This window comes from Haliotis cracherodii, unplaced genomic scaffold (assembly GCF_022045235.1).
Source record: "Haliotis cracherodii isolate W230 unplaced genomic scaffold, xgHalCrac1.p SCAF_5, whole genome shotgun sequence".
Taxonomy (NCBI): Eukaryota; Metazoa; Mollusca; class Gastropoda; order Lepetellida; family Haliotidae; genus Haliotis; species Haliotis cracherodii.
Window position 1 is genome coordinate 7,867,175 of NW_027266308.1, and position 13,219 is coordinate 7,880,393.

A 13,219-nucleotide genomic window follows, 5' to 3' on the forward strand; every position below is an offset into this window, starting at 1 on the left:
CGAAATCGCCAAGAGGAAATTCCGTAATCGTCATGGGATTCAGGAGTATCATATCCTCAGGGCTCTTGAGTGTGGTTACTAAATATGTTATTTAGCTTATATCTTCGTATATCTACCCATGTGCTGTGTATGATGCTATAATAGTGCTATATCTGTTTGAATGAATGTTGTATTATGTGTTGTTAATTGTAACATGTGCTTCTTGTGTGAAAGGGAAGTGTTAATTGAATGTAATACCTGACAGAGTGCGCTTATTTGTTATGTTTGCTCTAATAATAAACCAGTATCACATCACACATGACTTGTTCTTGATATAACCACGCAACAACGTGAATGCGTTGAAGATATCATATCCACCTGACGATCGAAGACCTATCGTGAAAGGAACATTATTTAAACTTATTTGTTTGGCCTCCATGCTTCCCGCGAACCAAGGGTTCATGTATTACTCAGATACTGTCAGAAAATCATAATACACATTTGAAATGGTTATGTAACATGCATGGTACGATTCATGTATGGCACTTCAGTCCATCATGGGAACACAATGACATCATGTTCGTTTTTCACCCTGCACGCTTCTTCTTGGTGTGCATAATATGAAATACAGGCGTGCAATTATAAAGCTTCATGTCCTTATCAAAACAACATGGATTTACAATATTGTCTGGCAATGTAATCAGATGGAAATAATTATTTCCTATTGAATACATGTATACTATTTACAGAATGCCACTTCGCCCGAATGTCTTTTAATGAATGTTATACATCTTGATTGCCAGTCGAGCCGATTGCTGATCAGTAAGTACGGATTTACGGACTGCATTCATTTTCCAATAGCTACATCCTCGCCGATATTGAATGCTTTCATATTATACAATGATACATACAATGATATTTTAAAGCATTAAGTTTTGAAATGTAATTTTCTTTATACACATTGGGGGCCCAGTCGTCTGAGGCGCCGCGATTCGCTGCGTCCCTTGGGTACGCCAGAAACTTGGGTTGTGGGTTCGAATCCCGGTTCGCCCCGATGATTATGTTTCTAGCTTTATCAGCACCATACCCGTGCTTGTGGGTTTCACCGAAAAGGTAAACGTCTGAGACCTGCATCACTTCGGGCTTTCCTCCCACATTAAGCTGGCACGCCGTGATATAACTGCAATATATTAAAAGCAGCGTTAAACCCAGCTCAATCGCTCTTTAAACATATTAGTTGTCTAATTACTACTCACTCAATTTAGTCGACATTAGGACGCACACATTAACGACCACATTGAAAACCAAGTGCAATTTAAGAACAACTATGAATTTACAGACTGCTTTCACTTTGTCATATCAACATGCGCACACTATATTGAATAAGTTCAGATTCTTCGAAGACGCTATAACACTAGTTTAATATTGTATTTCTTTTGGGGTTTCTATCTAAATATTAGTTGTGTCCTCACTGTCCCCTGTACAGACTAAACTAGTATCCATTATACATCGATATTCCTTCATATTCGACTTCCAATCAATGTATCAAATAAAAGATGTGGTTGGATAAGAGCTAAGTGTGAACCAAACTCTAATACACAGACCTTGAGTTGTGTGATTAGAGTTCAAAGGTAAGCACTCGAAGTGAGTATGTTTTGATAAGCAGCGGACTCTTTCATAAATACGGAGCGTCAGGTCCGTTTATCAATCAGTAAGGAAAGGATTAATCAACTTTCGTATTCTGTAATGGCTATTCTTGGTAATGCATGTAAAGGTGTGTTGATAGGTGATTTCTTCTCACCTGACATGGTATATATGGACGCGGTTGTTTTCCACAACAGACATCATTCACTCTCAGTATTCATCAATCCATACCAGTGAATATAGCGACAACGGATTAATAAAGATGGCTGGCATCGATCTGTCGTATTCTCCTTGCTTGTTGGAAGATGATATATTCACCTTCGAGACATGTGATCGTAGTGAAATTCAAATCCTAGGTATGGTATTTCTGTTAATTATTCTTTTAAGTGTGTGATATTATAATTTCAAAGAGGAATCCCCTTTCTCAATTTCCATTACCTTAATCTCCAAATGTTGTTTAAATAATGAACTGTCATTTCTTTATGTTTCAGATTCAACACAGGACTGTGACATCACAGCTGGCGTATCCGAGTCTGAATTCCAGGATTCCCTCAACGCCCTCTTCAAGACAATTGAAGAACACTGTGATGATGAGCCAGATAATACATCTATGTCCGCAGATTTGGATGTAACACAAGCATCTCCTCCTCCCTTGACTTCTCTTCGTGCGGCTTGCAATGGAGAAACAGAACCACACAACACATGCATTCCTTCACCATCACCCTTACCCAGCCTTGACCCAACCGACACCCTTTGCTTCAGTCCAGCATCCACAGAGTCCACTGTTGCAGTCAACCCATTGTTGGACGAGGACCTCCGGGGTGCCTTGGTTTCCGAGTGCAAGCAGACCAACTTTCCCACTATGCTCTTTCAGTCCATGTTGCCAGGAAACCAATTACCACTGACAACCAGAGAGTGCGAACTATTGAAAAGGTAGAGTGCAATTCAAATATCTATTCTTAACGTGTGTTTATTCTTCATTGTGTCAGTGTTATACGGTATTTGAAAAAAAGACGACGAACGAGTGTGTTGTATAGATGATGACTAAATGAAATGAGCGTACGACTCTGTAAAGAAAATGTGTGTAATCTTTGTTTTCATCTTCTTTTAGATTCCACCATCTAGAGAGGTTCTATGCAGACCAGGTGCGAGAGCTTTCTACCTTGTTTCGTTTCCATGCGTCCAGTATCGAGATGAGGAGGATGGAGGTGATGGCTGATACCAGCCTGACATGCCATTACCGAGATTGGCTTAGTCGTCATTTTGATACCCAAATACATCAGGTAAGTTTCCTGTCAATGTTAGAGGACAAAACGAAGGTGTAAAGAAACATCATATGATATCATTCATACGTGACATATCGTGACATATCTAACATTAGCTTTTTTGTTCTTTCTGTCTTTAGGTGATTGATCGAGTCGAGAAAAGTCTCAGTCTTCTGGAAGAGAAAGAGAAGAAAAGTATGGAGATTCAGATGAACATCCTCGTCCCTGGAGTCAAGCGAAAACCACCATTGACCAAGCGAGCCGTTCAGCTGATGGAAGGCTGGTATCATTCCAATCTGCACCATCCCTATCCTTCTGCTATCGTATATGAATCTCTCGCTGTTGCTGGTAACGTCACCGTGGAGCAAGTCAAGAAGTGGTTCGGCAACAAACGCAACAGGAACAGCAACACCAGGACAAGATCCGAAATCGCCAAGAGGAAATTCCGTAATCGTCATGGGATTCAGGAGTATCATATCCTCAGGGCTCTTGAGTGTGGTTACTAAATATGTTGGTTTTTTTTGTTATATCTGTTTGAGTGAATAGTGTGTTGTTAATTGTAACATGTGCTTCTTGTGTGAAAGGGAAGTGTTAATTGAATGTAATACGTTATGTTTGCTCAAATAATAAACCAGTGACTTTATTTATACATGACTTTGTTGATACATTGAATTACTAAGTGATAATAAAATATCGTCTGGCAATGTAAATCAGACGGAAATAATTATTATGCAAGACAGCTTATGCACACATGAGAGTAAAAATTGCATGAGGTGTGTGTAAATATGTATCTAGCACATATCAAATGACTGGCAATTGATAATGAGAATACACTCCAACAAACAGAGACAAACAGAACATGAACATGGCCAAATGGTTTGGAGTGAAAAATGCAGACTACATGTGCACTGAGCCTTAATGGTGCCAACAGGAAATGGGATTAGGGGAAATGAGTAACCGGAATGGCACACAAACAATTGAAAGGCATGGCTTTCTGTATTTAGAAAGCAAAATATAACCATGCCCTGAGGTATGCAATTGTGATTTCATATTTCTGATTGACCAATAACAACTAAGTCTTTGTAGAGTGATATGGTGCAACTGAGACAGTTTGAGAGGTGATCAGTCTGAGAGTGTATGGGAATCAACATGCATTGTGGCCATTTCTAACAGACAAGAGTGAGTGTATGTTGTTCAACACCCCGGTTGGCACTATTCCAGCTATAACCACTGGCCACAAGAGAAACTTCCTGTTCCTTACGACATAGAAACAATCAAGTCATTGAGTCTGACCTCTAAATCCAATTTATGACAAGCAATAGAGTCCTGGGGTCCTATTCTAGTCATCCCCATAGCTTACTAACAAACAAGAGATACTTGGGTCATCTGATCTGTAGTCTCCTTTCGGACCTCTACGTTGTAGCATGCATGAGCCATACTGGTCGATAAGATAGGATACAGGTTTGACACCCCACCAAGATTCAGAACTGTGCATTCACTTCAGGTCATTCTGCTAAGGAATGTTAAAGGCTGGCAATTTTGTCTGAATATCCTGGAGTAGTTTCAGTATTGTCTGTTGATTATGTTTCAATTCCTCAATACCCATTTCCAATGTTTTCACTCTCTCTTGTAGAATAGGTTCTGATTTCTGAATGTCTACTTCAATGGCCGCATCTCGCTCAGTCAGGGAGGTTTCTTGCAAAGCTTTTAACCTAAAACACACCAAACAAACAAAAATAGCACATATTATTTATCATCACAAACTGGCTTCCACGGCATATATTGGTTGGATGAGAATTACTTTACAAAGACTTGCAGACCGTAGTGACATCATCGGTTAACATGAATTAATGACATTATTAATCCAGGGTTTTACGAGACACAGAAATGTACAACCAATAGACACAAATGTGCAGAATGGATGCAGAAAAAGCAATAATTGCATCCCAAGGGATGCACAATAATATTCACTGTAATAAATATTTTGACAAAAACTATAAAGTTCCTGTAATTACAATTTTTTGCGGATTCTTACAAAAGATTACACATCAGTTTTTCAATTTATACCTCAATGAACCGAAAAAAATACAGTCAATCCTTATAACATGTTTTACAAAAAAAGTTGTATATATCAAAGAAGACATAAATACATACGATAGCGTGACATGCATCAGGTGATATCAGGTTTAATACATGTATACGCACATAACTTGACACGCCCACAAAGTTAGTAGCCAATAATTGGAGAATAGGATCAAAACAAAGTTTATTGGACCTGTCAGTCGAGACAAGAGGTGAGAGGTGAGAAGAACTGCCACAGTCAACAAACCAGAACATATATGTCCAGGAGAAGGCGGGTGTTTCAAATGACATCGTCAGTTACCGCCAGATTAAAACATTAGTTCCCTAAGAATGGGAAGACAGTTGGAAAAATGCAGGTTAGAAATGAAACCCAAAGAAATTTGTGAAACCGAGACGGGCGGGGAAAAACAGGCAGGTGAAATTGAATTTGAAATTTTACACAAACACTTTGGTGTTTGCGAATATATTGATTGAAGCTTCATAGGTTGAGTCAAAAGTGGGTGTTGATCTGAATTAATGAAACATCGATAACAGCCTTAAAACAAAGTATGATTCAATATATGCTCAAATATTGTTTTCGATAAAAGTAAAAGGTTAACTTAGAAGCTGCATGTCACTATCATGACGTTGCGCTGCTTGTTGTGATGCAAAAGTTGGATGAAGAAAAGTGCCAAATTCCATGGACTTTCTTCCTAAATTTCTATTTTCATACATATTTTCTGTGCAAAAAGAAACACTAAAGTAGCAAAATCGTAAATATCTCACAGACTGTTCCCGACCAAAATACCAAAAATTATTTGGTCATTTCTGCATGGATTGGGATATATTTACGTGTTAAGAAATTTGGTGAAAAGATCTAAAAAACACAACCACGTGAGAGCCTAGTGCCGAAACACACAAACTTGACATGCACAAGCAACAGCACCTGTCAGGTTATAAAAACGTTGGGTTTTCATTTGCACACCATCACACAATCTGACAGCAAGTGAACGGCAAAAACATGCCACAACTGACGGAGGCCCACACCATCAGCGAATCATCTTCAGCTGTAGCCAGTTTTTTCCACGTAGCACCAAACACCATTACAAGACCATTATCAGAGACACAGGACAACATGAGATTGCTACTAGAGCAGAGGACAGGTTCATACTTGTCAGGTGTCATTTTGACAGACCTGCATTGTTGGCTGTGACGTCAATGGCATCAAGGTGACAGAGTATGGCAACCACTAAATGTTTTATGCCTCATCATGCGGATGGTAGACATCGTTTTACAGGTGAGGTGAGGTGAAATTTGGGTTAAATGTCGCGTCCAAAATTATTGCACTTACATGAATATAGCAATGTGCATGCACGTCTGTAAATATGGATGGCTACTTGTACTAGTCCAGACAGATGCTGATTTATAGTGCTAGCGCACTGAGATACCATGCCGCATTTAACATGAATACCCTACTCAGACACAGTTTCACGATTCCGAGCCGACCAGTCCTTGTTTTAGCCCCTAAATGCCGAGCGCCAGACAGGGTAACAACAAGTACCTTCTTTTAACGTCTTTTTGTATGACGCAGCCAGGGATCTATACTCGGACCTTCCACTCTACCACAAGACCACGGAGGCGATCTCATTTTCAGGCATCACAGGGAACGTTATGCACAAAACAGATGACCTTCACCTTGAAAAACTAGTTCCATGTGTGCCATATGGAACCTGAGTCTTTGACAATAATGTGTGCCAATTTTGAACAATCGATTCTGTTAATTATTTATATGAAATATGAAATATAAAATATACATCAATAATTTCCTTTGTGTTTCTTTTTTTGCAGGGTATATATTGTAATAACCATAACTCTGCATTTTGTATGATAAATGACCAAATCATTATTTCAAAATACCAGGCAATGAATGCTTTTCTATAACATTAGCTCCCACAGTGATGAAGTCATCATATCAGCTGTTCCTATCAGGAAGTGGTAAGTGTGATTTGAAACCTTAGACTGACCAATCAGAATTGAGCATTGGAGAAGAAGGGCTACAAGTTATAGTTACAACACACCAAGGCGAGTTGTTTGGGCAGTAAGAGCACGTTTTGGCTTGGCATTTGATTGACAGACAAAAGGACTGAGGTGATCCTTTTGTCTGTCAATCAAATGCCAAGCCAAACCGTGCTCTTACTGCCCAAACAACGAGTAGGTGGGTGTGTTGTAAGTGACTTGTAGCACCGGTTGCGACGGTCATTCCAAAATTGCGCGAGTTTGTGTAAAATTCAGTGACGTTTAATATGACGTTAACTTTTAACGTTAACGTTTAACTGTTAACCTAATTGTTAAATCAAGTGTAAACTTTGGAATTTTCAAAGGCACATTAGAAATGTCAACTATTAATTTTCCGAATTTAGCAAAATGCGTTCTATGTCCAGTTGTTTTTATGTTTGACAGTTACATTGTAATCTTTTAATAAAGTTATAAACATTTCTATTGTTTTTTGTTGTTTATTTACGTTATTACTCTTGAACACTGTGTACAACACTAAAGAAACATTGTTGTAAGTTTGAAATTTCTGAAGCCAGTAGGCAGGGCTTGCTGATCTTGGCACCAGCCAATGGTAATAATCTTTAACAAACCGTGCTCTTACTACCATGATACAGCACGGGTAAGATCAAAGGCACCGCTCACAACCCGTGCTACAAGTGTTAGTACAGCCTCCATGATATCACCTACTGGGCAACCTCCTCACTGAGGTGTTGCAGGGCCATGGCTGATGTCTGCTGACTGGTCCTGTTGGACCTGCCCATCTTGGACATCTCCTTACAGAGCTCCTCAGTCCTGAAAAAACCAAAAGTGGAGCCACAACATTTTAGAGATTACCTTCCTGTACATTCAATTAATACAGAAATTTCACTTTAATTTCAGAAAATTAAGTACAATGTATCTAAAATATATTAATCACACACCAAACAAATTTTTCTATGGAAGAAAATATCACATTTATTTTATTGTAGTGTGCTAAGTTTCACAAATCGATAAATAATGTGCAAATATACTCATTTCCCTCTATTCCTTATGGGGGCGGTCCGGTAGCCTAGTGGTTAAAGTGTTCGCTCGTCACGCTGAAGACCCGGGTTCGATTTCCGACATGGGTACAGTGTGTGAAGCCCATTTCTGGTGTCCCCCGCCATGATATAGCTGAAATTTGCTAAAACCGGCGTAAAACCATACTCACTCACTCACTCTATTCCTTATGTCATATATTGATGACATTATACAGTTCTATGATTTCATGAACCAGAATAAAAATAGTGCAGTAGCACTGTTTATGTCGTCAATGGTTTAAAATGTCAACAGTTATCAAAACCAAAGACAGCCACTGAACACTATTTGCAATCAGGGATCGGGTGGTCAGGCTTGCTGACTTGGTTGATGCATGTCATCGTATCCCACTTGCGTAGACCACCATCATGTAGCTGGAATATTGCTCAGTGCAGCATTAAACAACAGGTGAACAAACACCTGTACACACGGTACACACCTGTTCTAACCCCTGTAGTACAACATCTTCACGGGGAGTCTACACCTTCCCTCACCTCCGTAGTACAACACCCTCACGGGGAGTCTACACCTTCCCTCACCTCTGTAGTACAACACCCTCACGGGGAGTCTACACCTTCCCTCACCTCTGTAGTACAACATCTTCACGGGGAGTCTACACCTTCCCTCACCTCTGTAGTACAACACCCTCACGGGGAGTCTACTCCTCCCTCACCTCTGTAGTACAACACCCTCACAGGGAGTCTACACCTTCCCTCACCTCTGTAGTACAACACCCTCACGGGGAGTCTACACCTTCCCTCACCTCTGTAGTACAACATCCTCACGGGGAGTCTACACCTTCCCTCACCTCTGTAGTACAACATCCTCACGGGGAGTCTACACCTTCCCTCACCTTTGTAGTACAACATCCTCACGGGGAGTCTACACCTTCCCTCACCTCTGTAGTACAACATCCTCACGGGGAGTCTACACCTTCCCTCACCTCTGTAGTACAACATCCTCACGGGGAGTCTACACCTTCCCTCACCTTTGTAGTACAACATCCTCACGGGGAGTCTACACCTTCCCTCACCTCTGTAGTACAACATCCTCACGGGGAGTCTACACCTTCCCTCACCTCTGTAGTACAACATCATCACGGGGAGTCTACACCTTCCCTCACCTCTGTAGTACAACAACCTCATGGGGAGTCTACACCTTCCCTCACCTCTGTAGTACAACAACCTCATGGGGAGTCTACACCTTCCCTCACCTCTGTAGTACAACACCCTCACAGGGAGTCTACACCTTCCCTCACCTCTGTAGTACAACACCCTCACGGGGAGTCTACACCTTCCCTCACCTCTGTAGTACAACATCCTCACGGGGAGTCTACACCTTCCCTCACCTCTGTAGTACAACATCCACACGGGGAGTCTACACCTTCCCTCACCTTTGTAGTACAACATCCTCACGGGGAGTCTACACCTTCCCTCACCTCTGTAGTACAACATCCTCACGGGGAGTCTACACCTTCCCTCACCTCTGTAGTACAACATCCTCACGGGGAGTCTACACCTTCCCTCACCTTTGTAGTACAACATCCTCACGGGGAGTCTACACCTTCCCTCACCTCTGTAGTACAACATCCTCACGGGGAGTCTACACCTTCCCTCACCTCTGTAGTACAACATCATCACGGGGAGTCTACACCTTCCCTCACCTCTGTAGTACAACAACCTCATGGGGAGTCTACACCTTCCCTCACCTCTGTAGTACAACAACCTCATGGGGAGTCTACACCTTCCCTCACCTCTGTAGTACAACATCCTCACGGGGAGTCTACACCTTCCCTCACCTCTGTAGTACAACATCCTCACGGGGAGTCTACACCTTCCCTCACCTTTGTAGTACAACATCCTCACGGGGAGTCATGGCCAGGATGTTGGCAGCGATGTCCTTCTCCATCTTCCGAAAGGCCTCGGACTCTGTTTGACAGTAAACAACTTAATGACATGTCTGTTGTGGAAGTGGAACAGCCTTATCCTTACTTGTGGCACCACTGTGACAAGCCTACACAAAGTGACATTAGCTTCAAATGATGATTTACTTGGGAACATAAAACTGAAGGGACAATTTCCGAAGAATCTTTTGGATACCTACGATCCAAAATGCGGTTTTGTGAGAAAGATATATATTATTCTGATTTCTAAATATGTGACAAAGGCCGTTGTTTTAGAAACAATGCATATTAAGTCATTTTTATAACAGATTGGTGGGGCCTACAAGTACAGGTATGTGCTGACATTTTCCAATGGTGGAGCCTACTAGACCACTAGACCATGGAGGCGGTCTCCGAGCATATACTCTACCACAAGATCACAGAGGAGCTCTCCAGGCCGACATTCTACCACTAGACCACGGAGGGGCTCTCCAGGCAGACGTTCTACCACTAGACCACGGAGGGGCTCTCCAGGCAGACATTCTACCATTAGACCAGAGGAGCTCTCCTGGCCGACGTTCTACCACAGGACCACGGAAGCACTCTCCAGGCCGACGTTCTACCACTGGACCACAGAGGAGGTCTCCGGGCCAACGCTCTACCACTGGACCACAGAGGAGCTCTCCAGGCAGATGCTCTGCCACTGGACCACAGAGGTGCTCTTCGGGCAGATGCTATGCGTCTAGACCACAGAGCTGCTCTCCAGACAGATGCTCTGCCACTGGACCACAGAGGTGCTCTCCAGGCAAATGCTCTGCCACTGGACCACAGAGGTGCTCTCCGGGCAGATGCTCTGCGTCTAGACCACAGAGGAGCTCTCTGGGCAGATGCTCTGCTACTGGACCACAGAGGAGCTCTCTGGGCAGATGTTCTACCACTGGACCACAGAGGAGCTCTCCAGGCAGATGTTCTACCACTAGACCACAGAGGAGCTCTCCGGACCAACGCTGTACCACAAGACCACAGAGGTGCTCTCCAGACAGATGTTCTACCACTAGACCACAGAGGAGCTCTCCGGGCAGATGTTCTACCATTAGACCACAGAGGAGCTCTCCGGGCAGATGTTCTACCACTAGACCACAGAGGAGCTCTCCGGACCAACGCTGTACCACAAGACCACAGATGTGCTCTCCGGACCAACGCTGTACCACAAGACCACAGAGGTGTTCTCTGGGCAGATGCTCTGCCACTGGACCACAGAGGAGCTCTCCAGACAGATGTTCTACCACTAGACCACAGAGGTGCTCTCCAGACAGATGTTCTACCACTGGACCACAGAGGTGCTCTCCAGGCAGATGTTCTACCACTGGACCACAGAGGTGGTCTCCAGGCAGATGTTCTACAAATGGACCACAGAGGAGCTCTCCAGGCAGATGTTCTACCACTGGACCACAGAGGTGCTCTCCAGACAGATGTTCTACCACTGGACCACAGAGGAGCTCTCCAGGCAGATGTTCTACCACTAGACCACAGAGGAGCTCTCCGGACCAACGCTGTACCACAAGACCACAGAGGTGCTCTCCAGACAGATGTTCTACCACTAGACCACAGAGGAGCTCTCCGGGCAGATGTTCTACCACTAGACCACAGAGGAGCTCTCCGGGCAGATGTTCTACCACTAGACCACAGAGGAGCTCTCCGGACCAACGCTGTACCACAAGACCACAGAGGTGTTCTCTGGGCAGATGCTCTGCCACTGGACCACAGAGGAGCTCTCCAGACAGATGTTCTACCACTGGACCACAGAGGTGCTCTCCAGGCAGATGTTCTACCACTGGACCACAGAGGTGCTCTCCAGGCAGATGTTCTACCACTGGACCACAGAGGTGCTCTCCAGACAGATGTTCTACCACTAGACCACAGAGGTGCTCTCCACACAGATTTTCTACCACTGGACCACAGAGGAGCTCTCTGGGCAAATGCTCTGCCACTACAACACAGAGGAGCTCTCCAGACAGATGTTCTACCACAGGACCATGGAAGAGCTCTCCGGGCAGACGCTTTACCCTTAGACCACAAAGGTGCTCTTCAGGCCGTCGCTATTCCACTAGACCACAGAGGAGGTCCTCAGACGAGAGCTCCTAAAAGGAGATAAAACTGCTTATCTATCTGCTGGCTATCCAGAGCCAAATGATACAATGCCAATCCAGGAGATAGGTAAGGATTTCATCAAAATTATTAGACCAACTAATGAATGGTGAAATTTCAGAAGCGATTAAATGTGGGGATGGAAGAGTCAGCAAAGAACAGTAGCAACTTCAAGTAAAGGCCTCTCTGGCTCGTTATCGAACTCCCTATCTCTGGAGGCAGTACGTGTGTATGGAAATGATTGACTTGACAGTTCATCGAGGTAGACAGGACAAGGAACTGGTTCCTTCATTTGAAGTCTCAAAGGAGGTGCATTGCAGCTGCTGGACACATGTACACTAAATCTGTATACGTGTGTATGGAAATGATTGACTTGACAGTTCATCGAGGCAGACAGGACAAGGAACTGGTTCCTTCATTTGAAGTCTCAAAGGAGGTGCATTGCAGCTGCTGGACACATGTACACTAAATCTGTATACGTGTGTATGGAAATGATTGACTTGACAGTTCATCGAGGTAGACAGGACAAGGAACTGGTTCCTTCATTTGAAGTCTCAAAGGAGGTGCATTGCAGCTGCTGGACACATGTACACTAAATCTGTATACCGTATTCAACATAATAAGCGCCCGGGGCACTCTCAAAATGAGAAATAGGCGGCTCTTATTAGAATATGATTTTGGTGAAAGAGTTGACAGATTGTAAATTTTGTGGTTTATGCTTACAGCCTGAAATGATACAAAAGTAAAGTCTGTGCGTATTACACACGACAGATATATTTTTCCAGAATTTAATTGCCCGTAATTAAGGGTGCAAATAACACATGAGTGAGTATTATACAGAAATAAATAAGTCTTGTGTACATTGATCAATCGGAAGGGGTGCTAATTGGGATTGTTCACTAGCCAATATATATTAGCAAATATCGCCGTGGGCGCTTATTAGAGCGGGGCGCTTATTACGTCGAATACGCTATATCCATTTACAGCAAATGATTCAGCTTGAAACATGCAAAGCAGATGTCTGTTTTGCTGTGCTAAAATACTAGATATATCACATGGTGGCACATGGTCCTGTGCACAGTGCATAGGTCACAAATCAGGTGAGCTAAGCATCATTAGCAGTGGAGGG

At 43.2% G+C, this 13,219-nt stretch overlaps 1 protein-coding gene across 3 annotated transcripts in view; it reads right to left on the bottom strand.

Annotated features, from left to right (window-relative positions):
• Nucleotides 1–3,543: 3,543 nt before the first annotated feature.
• The window catches only part of LOC139443493 (transient receptor potential cation channel subfamily M member 8-like), a 79,439-nt gene continuing 69,763 nt past the window's right edge, over nucleotides 3,544–13,219 (bottom strand). For all 3 annotated transcript variants that reach the window (XM_071224480.1, XM_071224479.1, XM_071224478.1), the window contains exons 27-29: nucleotides 9,904–9,988; nucleotides 7,692–7,796; nucleotides 3,544–4,600 (exon numbers count right to left, since the gene is read on the bottom strand). In XM_071224480.1, the coding sequence (XP_071080581.1) occupies nucleotides 4,402–4,600; nucleotides 7,692–7,796; nucleotides 9,904–9,988 (389 nt within the window). In that variant the 3' untranslated portion in view covers nucleotides 3,544–4,401. The remainder of the gene's footprint in view (nucleotides 4,601–7,691; nucleotides 7,797–9,903; nucleotides 9,989–13,219) is intronic.